Consider the following 25716-nt stretch of genomic DNA (forward strand, 5'->3'; position numbering starts at 1 on the left):
TAGATGCAAACACATGAATGACATTTGAAAGCTGCAGCATGAGTAAGACTGTTAAGTAAAGCAGAAACAGCAGCTCTAGTCCCTGACATTTAGAGGCATCTAGTGCTAGTGGTGGCTTAGCCTGCAGTCTGTTTCTGCATTAGTCAGCTCTATTGTAGCCATCCAGCCAACAGAAGCTCCACTGACGTTTTTCAAGGAAGAGCTGTAGGCCTAATGGACAAAACGCAGAACTTTACACACTCAATATCAAAACTAAGCACAACACAGAACATGTACAAGAAAGTACAATGTTTTCAGTCCAGTCTTACGTCACAGAAGAAAACTGCACAGCACAAGAAATCAAATAGCAAAGCATAGCACAAAACGACATGACACAACTGAAGACGAATAAACTCAACTCCCAACCCAAGCAAACTGAACAGAAATAGAGTGGGGTTAACTTAAACCAGGCTCCTCCAGTGATACAAACTGAACAGAAATAGAGTGGGGTTAACTTAAACCAGGTTCCTCCAGTGACACATTTCCTCTACCAATACACCTGCTACTGTTGCAGTTAATAGGACAAGGTAAGTAACATGATATTGAAATTCACCTTACGGATAGGAATACTATATCAGTGGTTTACCTGTTTTTCATACCCAGGTCAATATTACTAAAGCAACTGAATGCTGTGCAAGGATCAGCTGGTTGTTCCAGTCCATGTAATCATATTCACTATGATCTCAAAAGCAAAACTGATCCCAGATCGGCCATCCCAGCGTGCAAGGCTTTATTTATATATATAAATACCAATTGGTCAATTGGTAAAAGACATACTATATCTTGAACCAAATAAAAAAGAATAATAACATTTTTTAAAACACAGATAGCCCACTCATCATCAAATGTTTTTCAGAGCAAATACATATTGTATACACACACACACACATACACACAGACACACAGCCATATAGTGGAGGGTAAATAAAAATCCTCAATTTCATGATATATCTAATTGTAGTTACAACCTTGACTTGCCACAGTAATTGTGTGACCTAGAACGGCTTGAGGTCATTCACGTTTGAGTCTTGATTACGGCCTTGATTAGCCTGCAGTGCCCCTGCTGATGATGCCTCTACCCCAGGCCATGGTGGCCAATATGCATCGCCCTACAGTACTCATGGTCATCGGCAGCAAAATTGCATGTTGGAAGCCTCAACACTGAACACGTACCGTTATACCATTATAAATAGTGGTGCATTTGAAGTTAACGGAGCTATTCATTTAAACCAGAGGTCTCAAACCGGTTCCACGGAGGGCCATATGTCTGCAGGTTTTTGGGTTTTCCTTTAAATTGGTTCCCAGTTCAGACCTAAACAACCAGGTGGGGGTAGAAACGGACCAATTAGTGACCTAATTAGTCAATTAAGTACAAGGTGAGAGAAAAACCTGCAGACACTCAGCCCTTCGTGGAACCGGTTTGAGACCTCTGATTTAAACAGTCTTGATGGTTTACCCATGAATCACTGTCGAAAAAGGTTTGCATGCTCCCCATCTGTCCCTCATCACTCTATTTGATCTTTCTTTATGACAGGCCAGGACATAATCTGCACCAACATATAATATCTCTATATACAAGTTTACAAAATTCTGATATTGTCCTCAACCGGGACTTCTAGAAAACTTCCAATACTTAATTAAAATGTCTGCAGACAAATTCTTCTGACCTAGCTACATGTTGATTTCCTCTTTTGTATGAAATACGGTATTTTGAAATGGAATGGTGGAAATGTTTTATCTATATTCTCAATTTGGAGTGCTAGGGGAAATCTTCCCAGTTCTGTCCTGCAAGCCAGGTTTTAAGCCTTTCTGCGCTCATCTAGAATGTCTGTATGTCTCATATTCCTCTGAGTCTTACTCTCCATCAGATTTTCTTATTTCTCTTTCTCTTCCTGTCTTTGTTTCATACTTTCTTTCCACCTCATTCATTTCAATTTCCCCAAGGCAGGTGGTTACAACTAACCAAACTAAAATAGGGACAAAGCCATTTTCAGATTTCCCTTAAGTCTGTTGGGAAACCCAAAACATCTCAAAAAGCCCTATTCAATCAAACACAATAACTAGACATTCTTAGACATGGTAGAGGAACTGTGTCTGAAATGATATCGGGATGATTCTCTTTGCTCTCGGTAACAGCAACATTTGGTTTATTGATCAAATGCATACTGCTGGACATCATACCAGAAAAGGAAACGAGGGCTGGAGTACCTCAAACGGGTCAGCTCAAGATAATCTTCTGTTATTGAGGGTGAAGACCCATCTGCTGTATGGTAATGAGAGGACACATTCACTGAACCACACATTTGAATCATAGACAAATTCTCATAGGGCATTGTGATAACAGCATGTGCTAAGCAGTGCAAATCAGGTATTCATTTATTCAGTGGTGCTGCCGGACCAGTAGTTGTTTACATAGGCTCACTTCTTTCTACAGTCTACAGGGTTCAGTGGGTGTCTTTGTTTATCTCTTGATCCCAGGGGAATAGATTATCACGCCGTAGCGAGAGGATGAATGTCTCAGTGTGTGTTTGTGTGTCGAAACAATTAACCACAGAACAACGTGTGTTTTGGACGCTTGTCAAAATGGGAAAAACTTCAATATATTGTTTTGAAATTGGCCAGTAGGGGTAATGGGTAGCACCTTACCTTTCAATAAACTAGGGATTTTCAAATGGGGATGGTGGTGAGGATGGGGGGTTATGCCGGCAACTGTTACTGCAATGTATACTGCAATGTATCCACGGAGAAACAAGGGTTTGTTTTAAGCTTACTGTAACCATTTAGAATTAATACTTAGACCTAACATAATCCAAACCTTAAATTTACAGATGCATTGTGGGACTTTTGCAAGTAATAAAAAACCACAATATCTGCCATTTTGGGTTGGATGTGTAATATGTATGTACACTACCGTTCAAAAGTATGGAGTCACTTAGAAATGTAATTGTTTTAAAAAGAAAAGCATTTTTTGTCCATTAAAATAACATCACATTGATCAGAAATACAGTGTAGACACTATTCATTTTGTAAATGACTACTGTAACTGGAAATGGCTGATTGTTATATAAATGACATGGCCAAAATTCCTGGAATGCCTTTTTAATACCTAACCCTAACCCTACTCATGCTATATGAAGTCCATGACGATCTTTTCATAATTTGCATGGGCCATCTTTCAATTGACCGATTAACGTTTAAGTCCCTCAAGTCAAACGTTAAATACTGAGTTACTGACTCTGAGATCTTGTTTTCAGCTTGTGTGTTTGTGCGCATTCAGCAGGAGGGCAGGGGAGAGCTACTTAAGCGCAACAACAGAGCGGAAGCCATAGGTCATTATCATCCTGCACGTTTCAACAGTATCAGTCAACACTATGAAGCCCTGCTCCAACATGATAACAGCTGCCATGTCGCACATCTCACCTCCCCATGGACACATCCCCACATCACATTAGTGTATGTGTGTCTGCCTGTGAGTGTGTGCACATTTTCACACATACCCGGATGCGTGTGTGCCATCCCACACATCACCTTGTGCTGGTGTGTGTGTGTGCAAATATTAGTGTCTATGTGTATTTGTGCACTTTTGTGTACAGTGACATATGGCAATGCTGTTGCCTAGAGGACTATGGTGCTGTTGAGTCCTGCTTAGTTTACAGTGTAACTAGCTCATTCTGTAATCAGAGGCTCTGACTGCAAGGGGAAACCAATAACACGCTGTCCGATCTCTTAGGGCCACTTGACCATCCACAGCACTTCATTGATCAGTTGCAAGTTATGGATCGGCCGGAAAATGCACTAACCAAGTCTAGTAATTTACTGCTAAGGACGGAGAATGTCAGAGAGCACAGGCTGAGATTACAATACCATCGTCCGGAAGTGGACTGCAGTTTCTCATTTCAAAATTAAATGAAATGTGTTATGCAGAACACAGGTCTGCAGCAAACAAAAGTTCATCTCAACGAGACCATAATCTCATCAAAGCTGACCTGGGCTCTGTTTTGCCGTCAATTAAAATAATGAATAGAAATTCAGGGAAGAGGGGCTAATTCTAGATCAGTTCTCTAACTTTTAATTAATGAAAGGCCAGTAGAGACTGAACACAAACCAATAACCAGGTTGCATAATGCTTTGTTGAAGCACCTTTTGATTTTATTACAGCACTCAGTCTTTTTGGGTAGGAGTCTATTAGCATGGCACATCTTGACGTTACAATATTTGCCCACTCTTCTTTGCAAAAGCGCTCCAAATCTGTCAGATTGCGAGGACATCTCCTGTGCCCAGCCCTCTTCAGATGATCACCTCACTGATGTTCAATTCAGGTTTCAAGTCTGGGCTCTGGCTGGGCCATTCCAAAACATTAATCTTCTTCGGGTGAAGCCATGCTTTTGTCGATTTGGATGTGTGCTTTGGGTTGTTGTCGTGCTGAAAGGTGAACTTCCTCTTCGTCTTCAGCTTTCTAACGGATTCCAGAATGTTTTGTGCCAAAATTGCCTGGTATTTGGAACTGTTCATAATTCCCTCCGCTGAAGAAAAACAGCCACCACCACGCTTCACTGTGGGTATGGTGTTCTTTGGGTGATGTGCAGTGTTGTTTTTGATCCAAACATACCTTTTGGAATTATGGCCAAAAAGTTCAACCTAGGTTTCATTAGACCATAATACATTTTCCCACATGCTTTTGGGGGACTTGACGTTTGTTTTTGCAAACTTCAGTTGGGCTTGGATGTTTTTCTTTGTAAGAAAAGGCTTCAGTCTTGCCACCCTACTCCATAGCCCATTCATATGAAGAATACGTGAGATTATTGTCACATGTAGCACACAGCCAGTACTTGCCAGAAATTCCTGTAGTTCATTTACTGTTGCTGTAGGCCTCTTGGAAGTCTCCCTGACCAGTTTTCTTCTCGTCTTTTCATCAATTTTGGAGGGATGCACAGATCTTGGTAATGTCTCTATTGTTCATTATTTTCTCCACTTGATGATGACTGTCTTTACTGTGTTCCATGGTATATCTAATCCTTTGGAAATTATTTTATACCCTTCTCCTGACTGATATCTTTCAACAATGAGATCCCTCTGATGCTTTGGAAGCTCACTGCGGACCAGGGCTTTTGCTCTGAGATGCAACTAAGGAAATGTCAGGAAAATGTCAGCAGGTGTGTAATGACTTCTATTTAACATGAGTTTGAATGTGATTGGTTAATTCTGAACACAGCCTCATCCTCAGTTATAAGAGGGTGTGCACACTTATGCAACCAGGTTATAGTAAGCTTTTTATTTTTTATTTTTCCCCCTTGAAGATTTCAGTTTGTTTTTCAATTGAATTGTTCACATTATAGGTCACATTAAAAGTGGAAAAAGTTCTGACGTGATTTATCTTTTCCTCATTCTTTTACATCACAAAAACCTGGCATTTTCACAGGGGTGTGTAGACTTTATATATCCACTGTATATTAAAGAATATTTATAGGTCATTGTGAGGTCACTCAGCCCCCCCCCCCCCCCCCCCCCCAACATCCTCCAAAATCAGTGAAAATAGACTTGTTTGTTTGTGCTTCATTTGTGCTGGTTTCTGCCTTTAAAATTTCAGTTTGTGCTGCTTTAGTATTTTATATATTAGAACATTTAATTATTGGTGATGATGTCACTCAACCACCAAACAGGCTCTAAATTGAGTCAAAATAGGCTCATTCGTTTGTGGTGGATTGTGCAATTAAATTTTTTGTTTGTGTTGCTATCATTTCATGTATATTAGATAATATTTTACAGGTTATTCTGAGGTCACTCAGCCCCCCAACATCCTCCAAAATCAATGACAATAGTCTAATTTGTTGGTGCTTGGTTTGTGCTTGTTTTTGCCGTAACAATTTCAGTTTGTGCTGCTTTAGTATTTTAAATATTAGACATTTAATTATTGATGATAATGTCACTCAGCCACCAAACATGCTCTAAATTGAGTCAAAATAGTCTCATTCGTTTGTGCTTCATTTGTGCTTCGTTTGTGCTAGTTTGTGTGGTTAACATTTTCGTTTGTGATGCTGTCATTATGTAGATATTAAATCAAATAGTGTAGGTCATTCTGAGGTCACTCCGCCACCCAACACCCTCCAAAATCAATCAAAATAGTCAAATTTGTTTGTGCTTCGTTTGTGCGGGTTTGTGCCGTTAAACATTTCTGTTTCTGCTGCTTCGGTATTTTATATATTTGACATTTAATTATTGGTGATGACGTCACTCAGCCTCCCAACATGCTCCAAATTGCTACTGCTACTAAAAATTGTCCTTTTAAAAAGGACCGCAAAATCAGTTCTGTTAAAGTTCTTTGTTCTTTGAAATAGTCATTTCATTCCTATTCTTATCTTTCATAAGACCTCCAATAAAAAACAACAAAATTCTTCTTCATATAATTCATCTAAACGTCCCATGCAGTCATAGTGTTAAAAACTCTCTTCTTCGGTTAATGTGGAGTAATTAACAGTACTTTGTCGTCTTTAGCCCATTGCAAATAAACAAATTACATGTTCAGTTCAAACACCATTTTATTAGAAACTTTAGGGGGAAATCGTTATTTACCTCTGAATATATTCATGTAACAATGATGGGTTAAACGTGTAGCCTATTTCCCATTTAACAACTGAAATATCCTTCATGTAAACACTCTATGTTATATACTTGAATTATTTTTGTTTGGGTATACTGTGGCATATTGTACTTTATCAAAGAATTGTGATGGGAAAAATCATTGTATTAGGCTACTTTATAAAAAAACGATATCTAAATTACGATTCAGTAATGTCAGAGGTTGTGTGAAATAAAACAAAGCAGCATAGCAATCCACTGTTGACATAGTAGACAATATTCCGCCGATTTGAATGTTTTATTATGGCCATATAAAAATAGACAAAGGCTTGAATTAAAAGAAGTAAACACTTCAGTAACAGCAGTTTCAGGCGGGTGTCGACGTTCTCACAGATGCCCCCTGGTGGCCTTTCTTATTTTTTATTTTATGTTTTTGTCCATGCCACATGGCACTGTAGCATGGCCATTATTACCACAGTATAATGAGGCATGCCCTGTCACGGACCTCCCCCTTTGGAGCTGGAATTAGATGAGCGACATCTGCACCTACACCAAATTATGGCGGCGGCAGCATCCTGCTGTGGGGGTTTCTCTTCAGCAAAGACTAGAGCACTTGTAAGGACAGAAGGGAAAATGGACAGTGCAAAATACAGACAGATTCTTGGGGAGGACCTACAGCCCTTTACCAGGAAGTTGAAAATGGGAACATGGTTCACATTTCTACATGACAACCGTACAGTGGCTGAAGTATAAGAGGGTGATTATCCTTGAGTGGCCTAGTCAAAGCCCTGACCTTAATCCCATCAAGGATCTGTGTATTGACTTGAAGAGTGCAGTCCATAACTGGCCACCATGCAATTTGACTGAGGTTGAACAATTCTGAAAGGAAAAATTAGGTGTGCAAAGTTACTAGAGATGTATTGAAAGAGACTCACGGCTGTAATTCAAGCAAAACGTGTTTCCACTGAGTATTAACTCAGGGGTGTTCAGTTATCTTAACTTAGCTGAGTGTGTGTTTTCATTTCAGGCTGCAAGGAAACAAAGGGTGAACATTTTGAAAGGGTGTGTGGACTTTTAATAGCCAGTGTATATGGATTGAAAATTCAGCCCACGTCCCAAAATAAGGTCTTTGCCTTGACTATAGGGATTACATTTTCTGGAAGGGAGGTTTCCCCAAAACAATATACAGCTCTGGAATAAATTAAGAGACCATGGCAAAATTATCAGTTTCTCAGATTTTACTATTCATAGGAATGTGTTTGAGTAAAATTACGTTTTGTTTTATTCTATAAACTATTGACAACATTACTCCCAAATTCCAAATGAAAATATTGTCATTTAGAGTATTTATTTGTAGAAAATAACAGCTAGTTAAAATAACTCAAAAAAGACCTAAAATAATGCAAAGAAAACAAATTGATTTTTCAACAACAAAATACTAATGTTTTAATTTAGGAAGAATATTTGGTGGAATAACCCAGATTTTTTATCACAGCTTTAATGCGTCTTGGCATGCTCTCCACCAGTCTGTCACATTGCTTTTGGGTAACTTTGTGCCACTCCTGACACAAAGTTACCCAAAAGCAAGTAGCTCAGCTTTGTATGGCTTGTGACCATCTATCTTACTCTTGATCAAATTCCAGAGGTTTTCAATGGGGTTCAGGTCTGGAGATTGGGCTGGTCATGAAGGGGTCTTGATCTGGTTGTCCTCCATCCACACCTTGATTGACCTGGCTGTGAGGCATGGAGCATTTTCCTGCTGGAAAAACCAATTCTCAGAGTTGGAGGACATTGTCAGAGCAGAATGAAGCAGGTGTTCTTCCAGCATAACTTTGTACTTAGCTTGATTCATGCAGCCTTGCTGAAGCATCCCCAGATCATCACAGATCCTCCACCAAGTTACACAGTGGGTTCAAGACACTGTGGCTTGTAGACCTCTCCAGGTCTCCATCTTACCATTAGACGACCAGGTGTTGGGCAAAGCTGAAAATTTGCCTTGTCAGAGAAGATGACCTTACTCCATTCCTCTACGGTCCAATCCTTATGGTCTTTTGCAAACTTCAGCTTGTCTTTTTCTTTGCTTCTCGTTGATGAAGGACATTTTTCTATCTTTTCACAACTTCAGCCCTGCTCCTAGGAGCAACTTCAGCCCTGCCCCTCACCGTGTACTGCACCCCAGCTGCTGTTTTCCTTTCTTTTTGTAGGTCCCTTGATGTCATCCTACTGTTGTTGAGTGACATTCCAATGAGTTGACAGTCTTCTCAGTCAGTGGACAGTAATTTTTGCCCTCTGCCAGTCTGTAGCTTTCTTGTCCCCAATGTCTGTTGCTTGACCTTGTTCTTATGAACCGCCATCTTTGAAATGTTCAGGACGGAAGCAACCTGACGCTTACTGTATCCCTCTGCCAGTAAAGCCAGAATTGAACCCTTTTTTTCCTCACTCAAAGATTTTCTTTGTCATGCTGAATAGTTATTTTCTTATTCAAATTAACTTTGAGGTACTCTTTGCACTGTTTTTGCCATCCAGCTGGTCCTATTGCGATGACCACAGCAGTGGTTTTTATACTTTTCCTCCTAAATTAGATTTGGTTCAGGTAATCACATAATCAGTACCTCATTAAGTAAAATGAGGTGTGCCTGTGTTGGAATTTAAAAGACACTGGAATGAAATGGCTGCCAAACATGTAGAGATGATTTAAGAAAAATGTTGATTGGTCTCTTAATTTTTTCCAGAGCTGTATAGTCCTTGAGTTTCTAAATCTAAGTCAAATCTGACATTGTGGGCAACTTTCACCAGGACCTATGAGGAAAAAGGATATTTCTGCTTTAGAGATTAGGTTTAGTGTAGAAGTTACAACACGGTATAATATATATGTGTGTGCTTACACAGTGCTGTGGTCAAGTGGTAACGCTCCTGGTTCTATGTACATTTATGGGGACCAGGATTCAATACCCTTCACCTCTAAGTCTCCCTCTGAGTTCTACTCTGAATAAAATGTAAATACAATATGATAAATTGCTAAAGAATATGACTGTCCACTCTCCTGTGAATCCACCAGGATAAGAGGGTGTTTTCATGCGCACCATGATTAGATGTCTGCGAGACCACATAATGCTAATTAAATGTCCATCTTCTTAAATAGCTCATGGTCTTTGTGACTAACACCTGCCCCACTCTAATGGAACCACAATAAAATGAAGAGAAAAATAACCCTCCAGCAAAGCAACTAGAAAACCCTCTGTCAGAGCTTAAGCCAGCTTTCAAAAACAGTTCAAACCAGCCATCACAGCAGCCCATCAAATCATCTCACTTGAACCATGTCTCTTTGTTAAAAACCACTGGGGGCTGGAGAAGCTTTCATTCTCAACGTTCTTTATCAAATCTCTAAACCATTTGACTGAGCAAAAAGCATAGATTGGAATGAAACCAATGTGGAACCACAGAATACCTGAGGCACTTCTATATGATGAATGATGGTGAATATTTGGACCATTTGTCCAATGGGATGGCAGGTGAAAGGCAGCAGGGAATCCCCATTGGTGACTGAGCTCATATTCTCTGTTTCGATTGGTGCAGCCTGGGGAGTCTTCTCGGTGTGGTGTCCATAGGCTATTCAGGTAGGAGCTATGAGGTACTTCTCTTGCTCTCTCTCTCTCTCTCTCTCTCTCTTTCTCTCTCTCTCTATCACACACATTCTACTCATTACAATATATAAATATTTGTCCTATAATAAGTTTCCCCATGCTTAATCATGTCAGTTTAGATACTCAATTCTGACTTGTACAGATGCCTATGGGTACAGTAAGCGATCGATTTGGAATCTAGCTGTTAGGTGGCAGGTCATTTCTTGCTGTCATCTATGTGCTGTCGCTCTCAGCCATAACTGCCAGCCAAGGTGAGTGGTTGGTTATTGCAACTTAACTAAAGCCAAGGTTACCTGCTGGTGTGGAGAGAAGAGATTCTGTTATGCCATTTAGGAAGCTATGTAAATTAAATAATTATACTTTTTCCAGTACACGTGTCAGATGTAACAGGGAATTTAAATAACTATGGAGATTGAAACTGGAGCCACTAAATTGTTTATTTCTATGGATTAAGAATATATGTATTTGAACATTGATGGTGCACACCGTAAATAATACACTTCAATCAATCGATTATTTCTGCGAGTCTTTGATTTTAATTCTGGGTTAAGATATTGTCATGATTTCCATATAATGCTTTCTCGATGGGAGTTTTTCATTAGGGGACAGTGAATGCAAAGAATCCCTATCCAAATGTCCATACATTTTCACAGACAAAACATTCTGTTTAAGTGAAATTCACAGGACAGACAAATTAAAAATGACTAGCATGCGCACAGATCAAGCAGACAAGAATGGCATGTTGTCAGACCAAAATTCCTCCATTTTTATTTGGTGTCCATTTTCAGTCTGGCATGCTCTGTTTTAACTATCAGAGCAAGCAAGCTGTTTGTTAAGACACCCACCCCCTCCTTTTTAACACACACCACAATGTCTTCCAGAAACAAAAGGGGCCAGCTGGACTGTAGCGCCTGCAGGTAAACGCACAGTAAATCTTTCATCCATACTGGCAATGAATTACAGTGTAAGTCTACTGGTTTTACTCAATTCCCTAGTTCAATTTGAGCAATGGAAAAATGTGATTTCTCTCATGTTGAAGCCGAATGAGTTGAGGGTCACATTTTACACAGTACAGTGAGTTATCAATTGAAAAAACTGGTTGGTAAATTATGACTGGAAAGAAACATTTCTTAAAATCATGATAGTTCAGCAGATATGTTATGGTAAAGTAGCTGAAATGAATGCACATCCATCTCACAATGACTTATTTGATTAGGTCATCAATGTTACTAAGCCTTTAAGAGGTCGCACTCTATTGGTGAGATAGAGGTATAACACCCACTGCCTCGGGTGTGCACAGGGATGTCACCAGACTTGCAATAGACCCAGGCCTCGGGCATATCATAGTCGGTTGAGCGAGGGGATGGGGGTGGGGGCGCAATTAAAGCTTTTAACACCAGAAGTCGTTGCATAGGGTTGCTCACAAAACAAGCAAACAACACATCTTCATCTACGCAGCAATGCAAAATAATCAGAACAAAAGAAAATTGGTTTGAAATTGGTCTAAAAGGCCCACGGCTACTCCCAAAAGACTCTGGGCTGAAACCAGGACAACGTCACTGGGTGTGTGTTTGTATCATTTGTATTTCGAAGTAATTAGAAATTGTAAAGTGACATGCAATGTGATAAATAAATTGTAAGCCTGAATGCAACAGCATACATCTATAGTATATGTATGGCTTGATGCGTCCACCAGTGAAGGTCCTCAAAACACCCTCACTCCCTGTCGATGTGTTTGCTGCTTTGCTCAAAGGCTGCTCTTCCTTTTTAATCTCCTCCTGTCCTCCCTAACCGACACCTCCACCTTTTATCTCCCTTTGCCATCTCATCCCCTCCTCCTTTCCTCCTCTCCTCTCCCAAATACCACTTCCATCTTTTATATCATCACCTTCCCCCGTACAGCCACCTCCTCAATCTTCTGCAATGTACCATGTACCAACGTTCATAATTATGTCATAATGCAATTTGACTGAGATTGATTGAATCTGTTTCAGACCCACTGCAATCATTCCCCCATAGAAGGAAAGACACGGATGTCCTTACTTACATTTCAAATCATATTTATTGTACTGTCTCACTCTTCCACTTTCTAATTTCTTTACTTACCAATTATTAGTAATAATAAATAATAATTAGTATAATAATAATAATGTATTTTTCTTTGTGAATAAATGCAATACTGATTCTGATCATATTGCTCTCTCCACCAGGAAGTTTACACAAGTACACGTTCGCTGGAGTTGACAGCATTTTCCAGAAAACAATCACAATTGATCTTGTAGTTGCATCAAAGGAGTCACTAGAGTGTGGTGAGACAAGAAATATAATACATTTTTTGTTCATTACATTCCTGTTTTTATTTTGAATTGTCCTGGGCTGCCCATTTCTTTGTATTGATAAAAAAAAATATATATTGGCAATAATGTAGCCAAATATCAGTTATTGGGGACAGGTACGATAACATTTATAGTTAAGCTTGCCAGAGCATGGTTGCGAGTTTATTTATAGTTAAGCTTGCCGGGTTGTTGCGAATGATTCCAGCATAAGGCAGGACATTTTTTGTTTGGAGAATTGTGTTGTTTACACAAGCATTTTTCTGTTTTTATGTGTTTGATTCATGTCAGAGGTAAGACATTTTTTGTCTTGGAAATTGGGTTTTATTTTTTAAACCCTACCCTTAACTTTCATTAACTGTTAACGTAATGAACGTTTTTCATTTTGAATTAATTATGTTAAGGAACAAAATAATAGCAAAATATTAAAGTGCAACATAATAGCGGGTCATTATGGACCAATAGCACATATGTTGATCGGGATATGTTGATAGTGAACATAATTGCACTGATTAATGTCCACACTGAATGTAATGTAAAATAGTTCTTTACAAACTTCCTGGGAGGTACGGTTGATGCAAGCAGAATCTCTTGTAATAAAAGTCTATTCTATTTTAGGTGCGTGATAATTGTGTGTGTGTGTGAGTGTGTGTTTGTTGTGGGAGTGCTGGGGTTGTTTAGTTAGTTAAGGGTCAGTTGGTTGACCTACTAGGTTGGGGTTATCACCCTCTGGGTAGAGTTACACAACTGGAATGTGTGGGTATTTGCATGCATATGACATGCGTTGTTCTGGATTTTTTTGTTGGTATTCTGTCTCTCACTTTTCAAATAAACCTACCATTAAAATTATAGACTGATCATTTCTTTGTCAGTGGGCAACTGTACAAAATCAGGAGGGGATCATATATTTTTTCCCTCACTGTATATATATATATATATATATATATATATATATATATATATATATATATATATACACAGTATATACACAGTATATATACACAGTATCTCACACAAGTGAGTACACCCGTCACATTTTTGTAAATATTTGAGTAGATATTTTCATATGACAACACTGAAGAAATTACACTTTGCTACAATGTAAAGTAGTGAGTGTACAGCTTGTATAACAGTGTAAATTTGCTGTCCCCTCAAAATAACACAACACACTGCCATTAATGTCTAAACCGCTGACATTATCTGACAAAGATTCTGAGCTCGCTGATGTATTAAATATTTTTTATAACTGTTTTAATGTTTACGATTTTACTAAAGAATTATCTGTGTTTAGGGAACCATGCCCAGAACAAAACATGTCTATCACTATAGGTAAGGACAGGGTTCACAAAATTCTTAGGGGGGTGAAGGAAAGGAAGAGCCCTGGACCAGACAATATTGGTGGCCGTCTTATTAAAAGCTGCGCGGAGCCATTATCGGATATACTTGCCTTTATATTCAATAAGTCACTGCAATTACATCGGGTCCCTCATCTCTGGAAAGAGTCAGTGATTGTGCCTGTGCCGAAAACCAAAGGACCCAAATCAATTGACGATTTTAGACCAGTGGCTCTTACACCGCTTATTATGAAATCTTTCGAAAAGATTATTAAACAGGAGATTGTAGCACTAACACAGTCTCAACTTGACCCTTTACAATTCGCCTATAGGGCAGGTAGGGGAGTCGAGGATGCGACGGGCAGCCTGCTCAATACAGTTTTTAACCATTTGGAAGGGTCAAAGCAATTTGTGCGATTATTATTTATTGATTTCTCATCAGCTTTTAACTGTATTCAACCCCAGATTTTAGCTGATAGACTTTTAAAGAATCACAACATCAACCCAGGGCTAATAGCCTGGTTAGTAGATTTTTTAACCTCAAGATCTCAAAGGGTTAAAGTTAATGGTGCCTTTTCTGGCAATCTTCTATCTTCTACCGGCTCCCCCCAAGGATGTGTCCTCTCTCCTCTTCTTTTTGTTTTATACACTAATGAATGCTGCTCACAATATGATGGTAGACAGATCCTAAAATTTGCAGACAACTCGGTCATTGTGTCTCTTTTAAATGGAAGTGCGACTGACCATGGACCAATTGTGAACGATTTTAACGATTGGTGTAAGCGTTCCTTTTTAAACATTAATGTCTCTAAAACAAAATAATTAATTATTGATTTTAGGAAACAGAGCCCCCCTCTACCCCTCACTATCATTGATGGTAAACCGATTGAGATAGTTAAAGAATACAAGTACCTTGGCACAATAATTGACAGCAAGCTATGCTTTGAGTCACACACTGATGCTGTTTGCGCCAAAGCCCAGCAGCGTATGCATTTCTATCGTAGATTGAGGAATTTTAACATTGATCATACTTTGATGAGAATGTTTTACTCTTGTTTTATCGAGTCTGTCTTAACCTTTTGTTTTATCTGCTGGTTTGGTTCCTTGTCCACAAAAAACAAAAAACGACTAGAGAGTATTGTGAGGACGTGTAGTAAAATTGCAGGCATTAACTTCTCCCCCCTTTCTCACACTTATTCCAACCGAGTAGCGAAGAAGGCCCAAGCTATTGCAGCTGACCCTAGTCATCCTTTGTGCTGCCAGTTTAAGCTACTTCCCTCAGGCCGTAGGTACTCCATGCCCAGATGCAGGTCAAATAGATTTAGAAACTCTCTTACCCCGACTTCTATCTCGATTTTAAACAAATTGTCAGAACTGTTTTAAGATGTTTTTTATTGTATTGTTTTCTAAATAGTGTGTTTTAGAGGCTTAGAGATTATGTGTGCTTCTATACTATGGTGTATGTGTGTTGTGTTTTTGTGTTTTTTTCTGCTGGCTGTACAAATAATTGCCCCTCGGGGACAATAAAGTATCCTTGACCTTGACCTTGACCTTGGCAACAAAAGTGAGTACGTGAAAATGTCCAAATTGTACTAAGTGAAAAGGTCCAAATTGGGGCCAAAGTGTTAATATTTTGTGTGGCCACCATAATTTTCCAGCATTGCTTTAACCCTCTTGGGCATGGAGTTCACCAGAGCTTCACAGGTTGCCACTGGAGTCCTCTTCCACTCCTCCATGACGACATCACGGAGCTGGCTGATGTTAGAGACCTTGCGCTCCTCCACCTTCCGTTTGAGGATGCCCCACAGATGCTCAATAGGGTTTAGGTCTGGAGACATGCTTGGCCAGTCCATCACCTTTACCCTTAGCTTCTTCAGCAAGGCAGTGGCCGTCTTGGAGGTGTGTTTGGGGTCGTTCTCATGTTTGAATTCTGCCCTGCGACCCAGTCTCCGAAGGGAGGGGATAATGCTCTGCTTCAAGTATGTCACTGTACATGTTGGCATTCATGTTTCCCTCAATGAACTGTAGCTCCCTAGTGTCGGCAGCACTCATGCAGCCCCAGACCATAACACTCCCACCACCATGCTTGACTGTAGGCAAGACACACTTGTCTTTGTACTCCTCACCTGGTTGCCGCCACACACGTTTGACACCATCTGAACCAAATAGGTTTTTCTTGGTCTCATCAGACCACAGGACAAGGTTCCAGTAACCCATGTCTTTAGTCTGCTTGTCTTCAGCAAACTGTTTGCGGGCTTTCTTGTGCATCATCTTTAGAAGAGGCGTCCTTCTGGGACGACAGCCATGCAGACCAATTTGATGCAGTGTGAGGTGTATGGTCTGAGCACTAACAGGCTGACCTCCCACCCTTTCAACCTATGCAGCAATGCTGGCAGCACTCATACGTCTATTTCCCAAAGACAACCTCTGGATATGACGCTGAGCATGTGCACTCAACTTCTTTGGTCGACCATGGTGAGGCCTGTTCTTAGTGGAACATGTCCTGTTAAACCGCTGTATGGTCTTGGCCACCGTGCCGCAGCTCAGTTTCAGGGTCTTGGCAATCTTCTTATAACCTTTTTTTTTCAGATCCTCAGAGAGTTTTATTGCCATGAGGTGCCATGTTGAACTTCCAGTGACCAGTATGAGGGAGTGTGAGAGCGATGACACTAAATTTAACACACCTGCTCCCCATTCACACATGAGACCTTGTAACACTAACGAGTCACATGACACCAGGGAGGGAAAATGGCTAATTGGGCCCAATTTGGACATTTTCACTTAGGGGTGTATTCACTTTTGTTGCCAGCGGTTTAGACTTTAATGGCAGTGTGTTGTGTTATTTTGAGGGGACAGCAAATTTACACTGTTATACAATCTGTACACTCACTACTTTACATTGTAGCAAAGTGTAATTTCTTCAGTGTTGTCACATGAAAATATCTACTCAAATATTTACAAAAATGTGAGGGGTGTACACACTTTTGTGAGATACTGTATATATATACTCATATATGTGTGCTTGTGTGTTCAGTATATAAAAGGGGACAAAACTAGTTACAAACAGTGACTAAATCAGGATTAAGCTAAAAAATGGGATATATTCTCATTTTTTCAATATGCAAATGTATTTGGATCCACATTAACTGATGACACAGTGACTGCTATTCTTCCCAGGGTCTGATAAATGTCTTAATTCCGACTGAGTTAGTCAAAATGAAGACACTCCCCTTTGTTACTACCTTCAATGGCATATTGTGTCAGAGAGGGAGAGAGACAGAGAGAGAGAGAGTGTGAGAGAGAGAGAGCGAGAGAGAGAGAGAGAGTGCAAACTAGTATAGCTTCATAATCAGCGCAACAGTGCGCCTGGGAGGAAGACATTTCACAGCTCCAGTTCTATCTCCTGTGCTCTCGCTCATCTGAAAAGTATTTTGGGCTATGACTACTAATTATACCTTTCGACGTACATCTTTTTAACTTATTTTGTATGCTTAGAGATCCTTTTTGCTGGAACTCCAAGTGCCAACAAATTGATGGAAAGCTCAAAGTAACAGGTAAGTATGTGTAAATCTCAGTTGTAATTGCAGATTAGTCTTTCTGTCTGGCGTAAATTATTGCAGAGCTTTTACTGTCAGCCAGAGCTGTTTGTAAAACTGAAATCCAACACTACTGTTGTTTGCTTGTTTAACACTGCCTGGAAACAGGTGACTAAACAACAATTTCACCTCCTCAAAAATTGTGAGAGTCAGCTCTGTTTTTACCCAGACCTGTAAATAAAGTAGAATAACTTACTGTTAAATAACAACTAAAAGGAAACAAAGATATCCACAATTTACACCAGTGTTATTTGACTTTATTCAAATTCAGCCCATTTGTAATTTAGGTGGGTGAATGCTCTACAAAAAATGTTCTATCCCAAAGAGTTCTACTGATATTATTGGATACAGGTAAATATTTGTATGCGGCTTTATCACATAGGTGCAATTGAAAGGACTGCATTTGTTTTTCAAACATTTACAAATAAATGTTCTTACGTTTATGTAGAAGTGGGTGTTTAAATTTAGTGCCCACTAATAGAGTAAGCTTTGCCTGGGATCAGCTATAATGCAAAGCCCCAAAACGACTGCAAAATCGAAAGAACACCAGTCTGAACACTAGTCTCAGTTCATTCAAATCATTAGTGTGGAGATACCCAACACTGATTCTTTTGGCATCTGATTGTTTGTAAGCTATATGTACTCATACGTTTAAAGTTTAAATCTGTACATACATTTTGTCATAACAGCTTTTAACTGCAGTTCACCCCCTCCTTTTTGTGATCTCACTGATGTTTTTGTAAACACTAAACAGATGTACAGTAGGTGTGGAGGTAATGTGTGGGAGGGAAGGTGCCTTTAAGGAATGTCAGCGTATCAGTGGTACATTCCATTCCTCCAGTTAACTGACCTACCAGCAGGTCTTCAGTTTCGCTATGGAAACTGGCACCACAGTTTGGGGGCGAGTTCTACTAATACTGGAGTTGGGTGGGGTTGGTTTCAGCTGGAATCACCGGAAACTCTGCATACCTGCTTCTCACACGTATACTCTCATATTCTTTGCTCTGATTGGTGTAGCCTAAGGAATCATCTTGGTATGTAAAGTAGCTTAAGTCTATTGGAGAATATAAAGCCTTGGAGAATTTTGTTAATAAATGATGCCCTAAAAACATTGGCTATTTAAAATCTGTCACTGTTTACATACTTAGATGAGACTAAAGTTAATTTAAGAACATATTATTTCAAGACAGACAGAAATGTATATAGGGTTTTCTTTTCTCTATATAAATCGCATTCATATGAGAACACGTCTTTACATAATACAGTCTATAGATGACTGAATGAAAGACGTGTGTTGCTTTCCTCCTCTGCGTCTCATATTTGTTTAGTTGGATGTGGAATATATTTCATATCACTAATGGTTAGTGTTTACTTAATTTATAATATTTATACTCATGCAGAAAAAGGCGTCTTTGTGTTAGTGGAGTTGTTAGAAGTACAGTATTTATTGAAGCAGCTCATCTGTGCTGTACACTCAGGTTTCACATAAGAAAAATCCAATGTATAGATCAGTGCTTGGGTCCAAATTACACTTGGGGAAGGTGTTTGAGGGAAATAATTTGTTGATACATGTAGCTGGCTAAATCAATATCTATCATGCCAGGAACTCACAACTTTCTTATTGACTAATGACGGCCAAATCTGACAATTTTTTTCTTTGTCTCATTTGGGTGAACGTGTCAGCGAACAAGACCAGAATACACCAAAAATCCATCATTTGCACATTAAGAATGTATGTCTTTAATTTATTGTTAATTTAATTCACTATGACTATAATAGCTGGCAAATTTTACAAAATCCTTTATTTTTACCTGTGTAAATCACTGTAAAAGCAGAACAATGTAGCATATGTAAGCGGGTGTGTGTTTCTGCAGGTGGTAGGTTATCTTTGTGGTTTCAGCAGACAGTGTGACATTATGCCTGTAAGACAGAGTAGCAAATCGTACCTGCATCCTACTAACCTACACTCGGTCACTGTCATTTTCTGTCAGAGATCTGATTTACTTCTCTCCCCCATTGTTTTTGCATGAGAAATAGAAAAAAGACCACAACTGAGACAAATATATTTATATTTAATCTAAAATCAGTCCAAAATATATTGGCATCCCGAAACTAGTACTATGTTGCATAGGCTTTAACTAAGATAATGTGTAGCCAGCAATAAGCTTAGGCATTTTTAACTATTTTAGTTCCCCCTCTTTGATCCACTTTTCAAGAGGTTGCCTGCAGCAATGACTGTTTTCAGAATTTGCTGTATGTTATGGATTTTGTGAAGGATTGGATTTGGATTGACTCCGCCCTGGCCACTCCAAAACCAAACCTATAACCCCTGCTTTTGGAATGTATGATTCACAAGGTTGGCATATTTTAGGATCAAAATGGCAAATATCACCAAAAAGTGATACATTTGCATTTGAAATTAAGCATTCAAAGAAAAGAGCTCAGCCTAAGATTAAAGATGAAGAAGATTTGATAATGCTGTTAAATTCCTTTGCTGACTCTGGTTCTGAAGGGTGTTGCATAAGTGTGCACACCCTCTTATAACTGAGGATGACGCTGTGTTCAGAATTAACCAATCACATTCAAATGTTTTTCACATGTTTATTAGAAGTCATTACACACCTGTGTGTGTAACAGGGGTGTGTAGACTTTTTATATCCACTGTATATGCGTCCAAATAAAGCAGCTCAATTTCACTAAGCACTTTGATAAAACAGTGGTCATCCTATTTGATCGGGCTGACATGTTAATAATTTAAACTGAGTTCCACCCATTTTGACTTGACTTTGTTAGGTCTTGAGTAGTGTGGCCTGATTTAAGTGGCAGCCGAACAGGTAATGTCCCTGAGATCTTAAAATCTAGTTTTACATACACGTTCCCAGCTGCCCGTGACCCAAATCTTATCATCTATGGCAACATGTATAGAAAATCAGTGCTTTTGGCCACAAACATGTTAGGAATGTTTGTACTAAAGATGTCTAAAACCAGTCTGTCCTGTTTTCCTCCACACTATAAGTCCTTCTCAAACGTTTCCTTTTATTTAGAGGAAATAAAATGTAGAGGAACAGTTCAAGGGTCAAGAAAGTAGGGCATATTGAGGAGAGCGTTCTGTGCATGTGTAGGCTAAGTAAACACATATTTCCATCGTGTTGTTTTGACTACTATTTGAAATCTTATTTTGTTCCTAGATTCAATGTATTACTTTTATTTGTAGTACAAATCATGTCATGATTAGATCCATAAAAGTAAACGTTTACATTTGTTAACTAAATTGTGAAGTTTCTTTTAGATTAAATTATTTATTGTAGGCAGCCATTCTTTCCTTTCAGATTTTTAGGTTCAGCTCAGATTTAATGTTTTTTCCATCTAACCAAGATATCTTGTTGGATCTACGTTCTTCCTTCACTTGCCAGGTGTCACACAAATGATAGCTACAGTAACCTGTACACTAATAAGAAGAGATTATTGGAGAATACTTTATAGGTACTTCACTGAAACCATGCAATAAACTGGGATAAGTTCTTCAAGGAGAAATGTCAGGGTATATTAATGAACAAATTAGTATGGTTCCTCATAAAACCCTGAGAAATTTTGATTTGAAGAAACCCTACAAGATTCCCCAGCAACCTTTTATTTTTCAAGAAAAGGATTGCAGTATTTTTATAGTAACATTTTACCCAAGACTAATTTTCTGCTTATATCACCAGCTTCATGGCAGTACACGATCAAATGGATTTCCTCCATTGACATACCTGATATATTTACACCTACATTAGAAGTGGTTAAAAGTGATTTTGGTACAGTTTTAAACTGCAAATTAAGTATTTTGCCGTCTTCACCCTTACAGGTTGATGCTGTGGCAGCCATTTTTGTCTGAGTTTGAATAACAGCCCAAGATGGAGCTGAAGGTCTGGGTGGAGGGCACGGTCAGGGTGGTGTGTGGCCTATCACTGGAGACTTCCTGTCAGGATGTGGTTATCGCCCTAGCACAGGCTATTGGTCAGTCTCTATATAATTTCATTTCTTGGGCGACCATTCATTTTCAAAGCCTTTTGAACAATTTGTCAGCTTATACCAGGGGTGTCCAAACCATTCCACGGAGGGCTGTGTGTCTGCAGGTTTTTGGTTTTTCCTCTAAATTGGTTCCCAGTTTACACCTACATAACCAGTTGAGGGTAGAAACTAACCAATAGTAACCTAATTAGTCAATCAAGTACAAGAAGAGATCGAAAACCTGCAGACACACGGCCCTCCATGGAATAGTTTGGACACCTCTGGCTTATACCCTTCAATTTGTCACAGGTCAGACTGGACGATATGTTCTCATCGAGAAGCTACGAGGCACAGAGAGGCAGCTACTGGCCCATGAAAGTCCTTTAGAATCTCTGTTCCATTTGGGTCAGCCAGCCAATGAGGTCCAGTTCGTCTTACGGCGTACGGGCCCTGCCAGCAGTGACAGATTCGATAGGCCCATCCATCCTCTGCCCAGGCATTCAACACCCGAGCCTCCCAGAAACAGAGAGCCGAAGAAGGCCCTCAGCTTTAACCTGGGTCCTTCTACGATCCGCACAGGGATTAAAGCTAGCAAGGCATGGAAACATAGTCCAAGAGCCTCACCAGAGCTCAGGGCCTCGCCCAATATGTCCCTGGTCTACCCCACCACCTCCACTCCATGGCTCTCTCCGTCAGACTCATCCAAGGAGGATATCTTCAGGAAGGTGTTGCAACAGCAAGAGAGGCTACAGGACCTAGAGGCCCAGCTGGCAGCTTTGGAAAGAGAGGCAGAGGTATGGGAAATGGGGAAGCCTGTAACTCCAGTCCAAGGCATGATTCCAGACCTAGTGGAACAGCTGGATGTGCTGGAGAGGTGGCTGAAGCAGAATGAAGCAGAACTGATGTATGAGGAGTACTTGGAGCAGCAGATACAGAGAGAGGAAGATAAGGAGCAAGGTACTGTATATTTTCATTAACATATAACAATAACACAATAACATTAACTTAACATTATAACTCATCACTAGGGTGGCCTAGGGTTTACAGCAACCAACCTGTTTATGTAAGGGTGCAATCCTTGAGCGGGAAAAACGTATTTCATGTTTCTGACCATTATAGCAGCCAAACTTTGGATGGACCTTGATTGCATCAGTTGATGGAAAGGTGTTGGCTGTCCTTCTTGTGCAATAAGTTACATAAAATAATTTTAGATTCAGTGTAGAAGGTATATAGCAGAATATATTAGAATTTACATCACTAACCTATGCAATTACATGTTGGCATACACGCTTATACAAAAACACCATCAGACATTAACACAGATGTCTATTGAACAGAATTACACGGACGTTTGCTCCAACTCTGTGTGTCTATGGACGACAACAGCTTCCGACTCCAAGACCTCCAGGCTAATTCATCTAAGCTGGGGCAGGAACTTAATGTCGAGACCCACAGACAGAGCTCTCATTCAGGCACTTCGCAGCCTGATGAGGCACTGGAACCACTACAGGAGGAGCTACACTGCCAAATTCAGCAGGGGACAGAGCTGGAGAAGTTACTGACAGAAACGGCAAGAGCACTAACGACTGCAGAAGAACAGATGCAGGTATGGTCTAACACTTTACAACAGACTGATTTTCTTTTCTGAGATCTGACAATTTCCTTCTATGTGTGGTCTATATATTACAGTTTAATGAAGATCCTAATGGAAATCAAACAACTAGCAGTCTTGATGTCACTAAAACATCCTTATGTTCCAAAAATGGAAACTCTATCTTGTCTAATCACATTAGATTTACTAGCCAACTAATGCTTTCACAAAGAATGTGAGAAACTGTACTCAAATGATCTGCATTTAGCTTCCTACGAATGCCATAATGCCACGTACACGACTTTGTTCTATACAATACAAAATATGCATACTTGTTTGGACAATAATCACTTAATTGTGCAAAACGATACACAGAATGACTGAAAAGGTCAAACTCACTGCTGAAAGTGTCACATAAACCCAGTGAAAGCACCCGAGGACAAGATGTATAATAGAGCTTTTGTTCAACAATGGTTAAGTCATGTTCTATAACTTGTTTGGGGAAAATTTCCTATATCTGACACTTTTCACCTAGAGGCACTATATTGTGTAACTCTACAGCCTGGGGCTGTATTGTATCCCGTTATAGCAGGTACACAATGAAGGGGAGTTGCAGAGGAGGACAGACTCTTTCCAATACACCTGTAATTGTCTACCAATGGAAACTTGCCTTTGGCTTCCTGTGTTAATAATAGAATTACTGCCTTTCCCAACACTTCCTGGGAGGCCAGTTTCCCAGAAAGAATGATGGACAAAATCATCAATGACTTTTAGTGCAAGACAAGCATTAATCTGTGTTAGAAAAAATTCATATATGTACTAGGATGGTCATCATTCCCACAATATTTATATATTTATTTATTTTGCCCCCGTGTGGCTACTAACCGTCATTACCAGACAGGTATCAGACAAGATCCTATTCATTATAGTCTACAGTATTGATAAACAACCATTTGATTTAACAGTCGGGTTTACATTAAATTGCCTATAGTAAAACTGAAATCATACGATGTAGTTTTCCTTTCCACAGGAGAGATGTCAGGAGCTGGAGGATCTGAACAAGGAACTGAGGCAGTGCAACCTGCAGCAGTTCATCCTGCAGACGGGTGTTCCCCCAGCTCCCACATACTCAGAACCACCCCATCTAGACCAAAAACACCCCTATCTACCCCCGACCGACACGCCTTACCTCTGCAACACTGGATTACTCGAGGACAATGTTACAGTGTGCTAGAAGATTTGCTATGCTAACATGAGTTTCAGGCCAAACTGTTGGGAACATTTATATTAGCCAACCTAACAACTTTCGGGGAACAAAAAACAAAAATGTGTATGCTTTGAAATAGCCTAGATCCTCCCAGTGTAGCTCTTTGCCTCCGCAGCCCAGAAGACATTCCAAAAATCTAAGGAAGTCGCTACACAGTTGGCTGCAGATTGGGATAGAGCAGATTGGGACAGAACAGATTGGGACAGAGCAGATTGGGACAGAGCAGATTGGGACAGAGTAACATTTACCTCATTTTGAAAATGTGCATTTCAGAGTGACTTACACTAGTGATCGCTTACATTTTTGTACTGGTTCCCCATGGGAATTGATACTCGCAACCCTGGTGTTGCAATGCCATGTAACTTGCTGACTAATTCTGTCCCCTCTCCTGGGAACACTGGTGTGGGTTTTGGCATATGTGACAGGAATGAAATGACATTGTTGTTCTCATGTTGACAGTGAATGCTGGACACAGAGATGAAGGGTGGTGTTGCACTTTCATGGTTAGCCATGTCTTCGAGTTACCAGTGAACATCTGAATGTAAAAAGAACACCCCACATACCCCTGGTTCTTAACCTACTCCACGGGGACTCCCAAACGGGCCAGGTATTTGACAAGTGGGTTGAGACCTACTGCCCTAGTATATATTGTATGATGTATGTTTATTTGTCTATGTAGTTGTGTTTGATGCATGCAGGGGCAGTTGTGTAACTCCTTTGTAAGTTTATTTTTTGTTATATCCATTTACTGTCCATTACTATTTATATGTTTGATACTTTTTCATTCTTCTTCGTAAAGAAGATTATGTACTTTATATTCCATACATTTTCACTGACATACAAAAGTAGTTTTTATAAACAAGAAAATTGTATTTCTATAATATACAGGTGACTTTTATCACACTATGCAACACTCTAATGTATCTTAATATTAAAATATTTTATGAAATAATTATGTTCTAAAGACTCCTTATGCAATAAAGATGTTTAATTAACTAGACATTAATTAACACAGTATTTCATGAAGGCCTGCCTTACGGGTTTCAGAAGTCCTAAAATAAATGTGGTCTTGTTAAAGGTTGGAGGTCACTACAATAATAATATCCAGCATGCTTTGCAAATGTTTACTTTTACATTAAATCTGCATTTTGGTCACTAATTGATAGAGCAACTCAGTCTAATACTAACTGCAGCTTCAGGAAAACCTTTACATTATGCTGCAACCAATTTCCATTTGTACAATTTAGCAGTATGTCTAAAGGGCCTTATAGTGTAGACCTATGCCAGACTTGTTTTACTATACCAGTTTAAGACCTTTACATCCAGCTTCTTTACCTCCAGTG

General features: G+C 39.6%; 1 protein-coding gene across 3 annotated transcripts; it reads left to right on the forward strand.

Moving 5' to 3' along the window:
- The first annotated feature begins 17290 nt into the window (after window positions 1-17290).
- Window positions 17291-25325, forward strand: LOC105029470 (ras association domain-containing protein 7). Of its 3 annotated transcripts, XM_020044122.3 has the most exons (6): window positions 17291-17480; window positions 17810-17873; window positions 21370-21521; window positions 21825-22472; window positions 22853-23121; window positions 24137-25325. In XM_020044122.3, the coding sequence occupies exons 3-6, from the start codon at window positions 21419-21421 to the stop codon at window positions 24338-24340; spliced, it is 1224 nt and encodes a 407-aa protein (XP_019899681.2). In that variant the 5' UTR covers window positions 17291-17480; window positions 17810-17873; window positions 21370-21418; the 3' UTR covers window positions 24341-25325. The 3 variants fall into 3 exon arrangements, with proteins under 3 accessions (XP_019899681.2, XP_010901145.2, XP_019899682.2); XM_010902843.4 differs by lacking the exon at window positions 17810-17873; XM_020044123.3 differs by lacking the exons at window positions 17291-17480; window positions 17810-17873 and adding an exon at window positions 17901-19254.
- The last annotated feature ends 391 nt before the right edge of the window (window positions 25326-25716 follow it).

Source organism: Esox lucius, chromosome 2, assembly GCF_011004845.1.
Source record: "Esox lucius isolate fEsoLuc1 chromosome 2, fEsoLuc1.pri, whole genome shotgun sequence".
Taxonomy (NCBI): Eukaryota; Metazoa; Chordata; class Actinopteri; order Esociformes; family Esocidae; genus Esox; species Esox lucius.

What these genes read in the sequence shown, in the direction of transcription:
- LOC105029470 (XM_020044122.3), top strand. Translation starts at nt 21,419, where the DNA reads ATGGAGCTGAAGGTCTGGGTGGAGGGCACGGTCAGGGTGGTGTGTGGC. An exon ending in AGAGGAAGATAAGGAGCAAG is followed by an intron (nt 22,473 to 22,852) that starts GTACTGTATATT and finishes TCTATTGAACAG; the next exon opens with AATTACACGGACGTTTGCTC. An exon ending in CTGCAGAAGAACAGATGCAG is followed by an intron (nt 23,122 to 24,136) that starts GTATGGTCTAAC and finishes TCCTTTCCACAG; the next exon opens with GAGAGATGTCAGGAGCTGGA.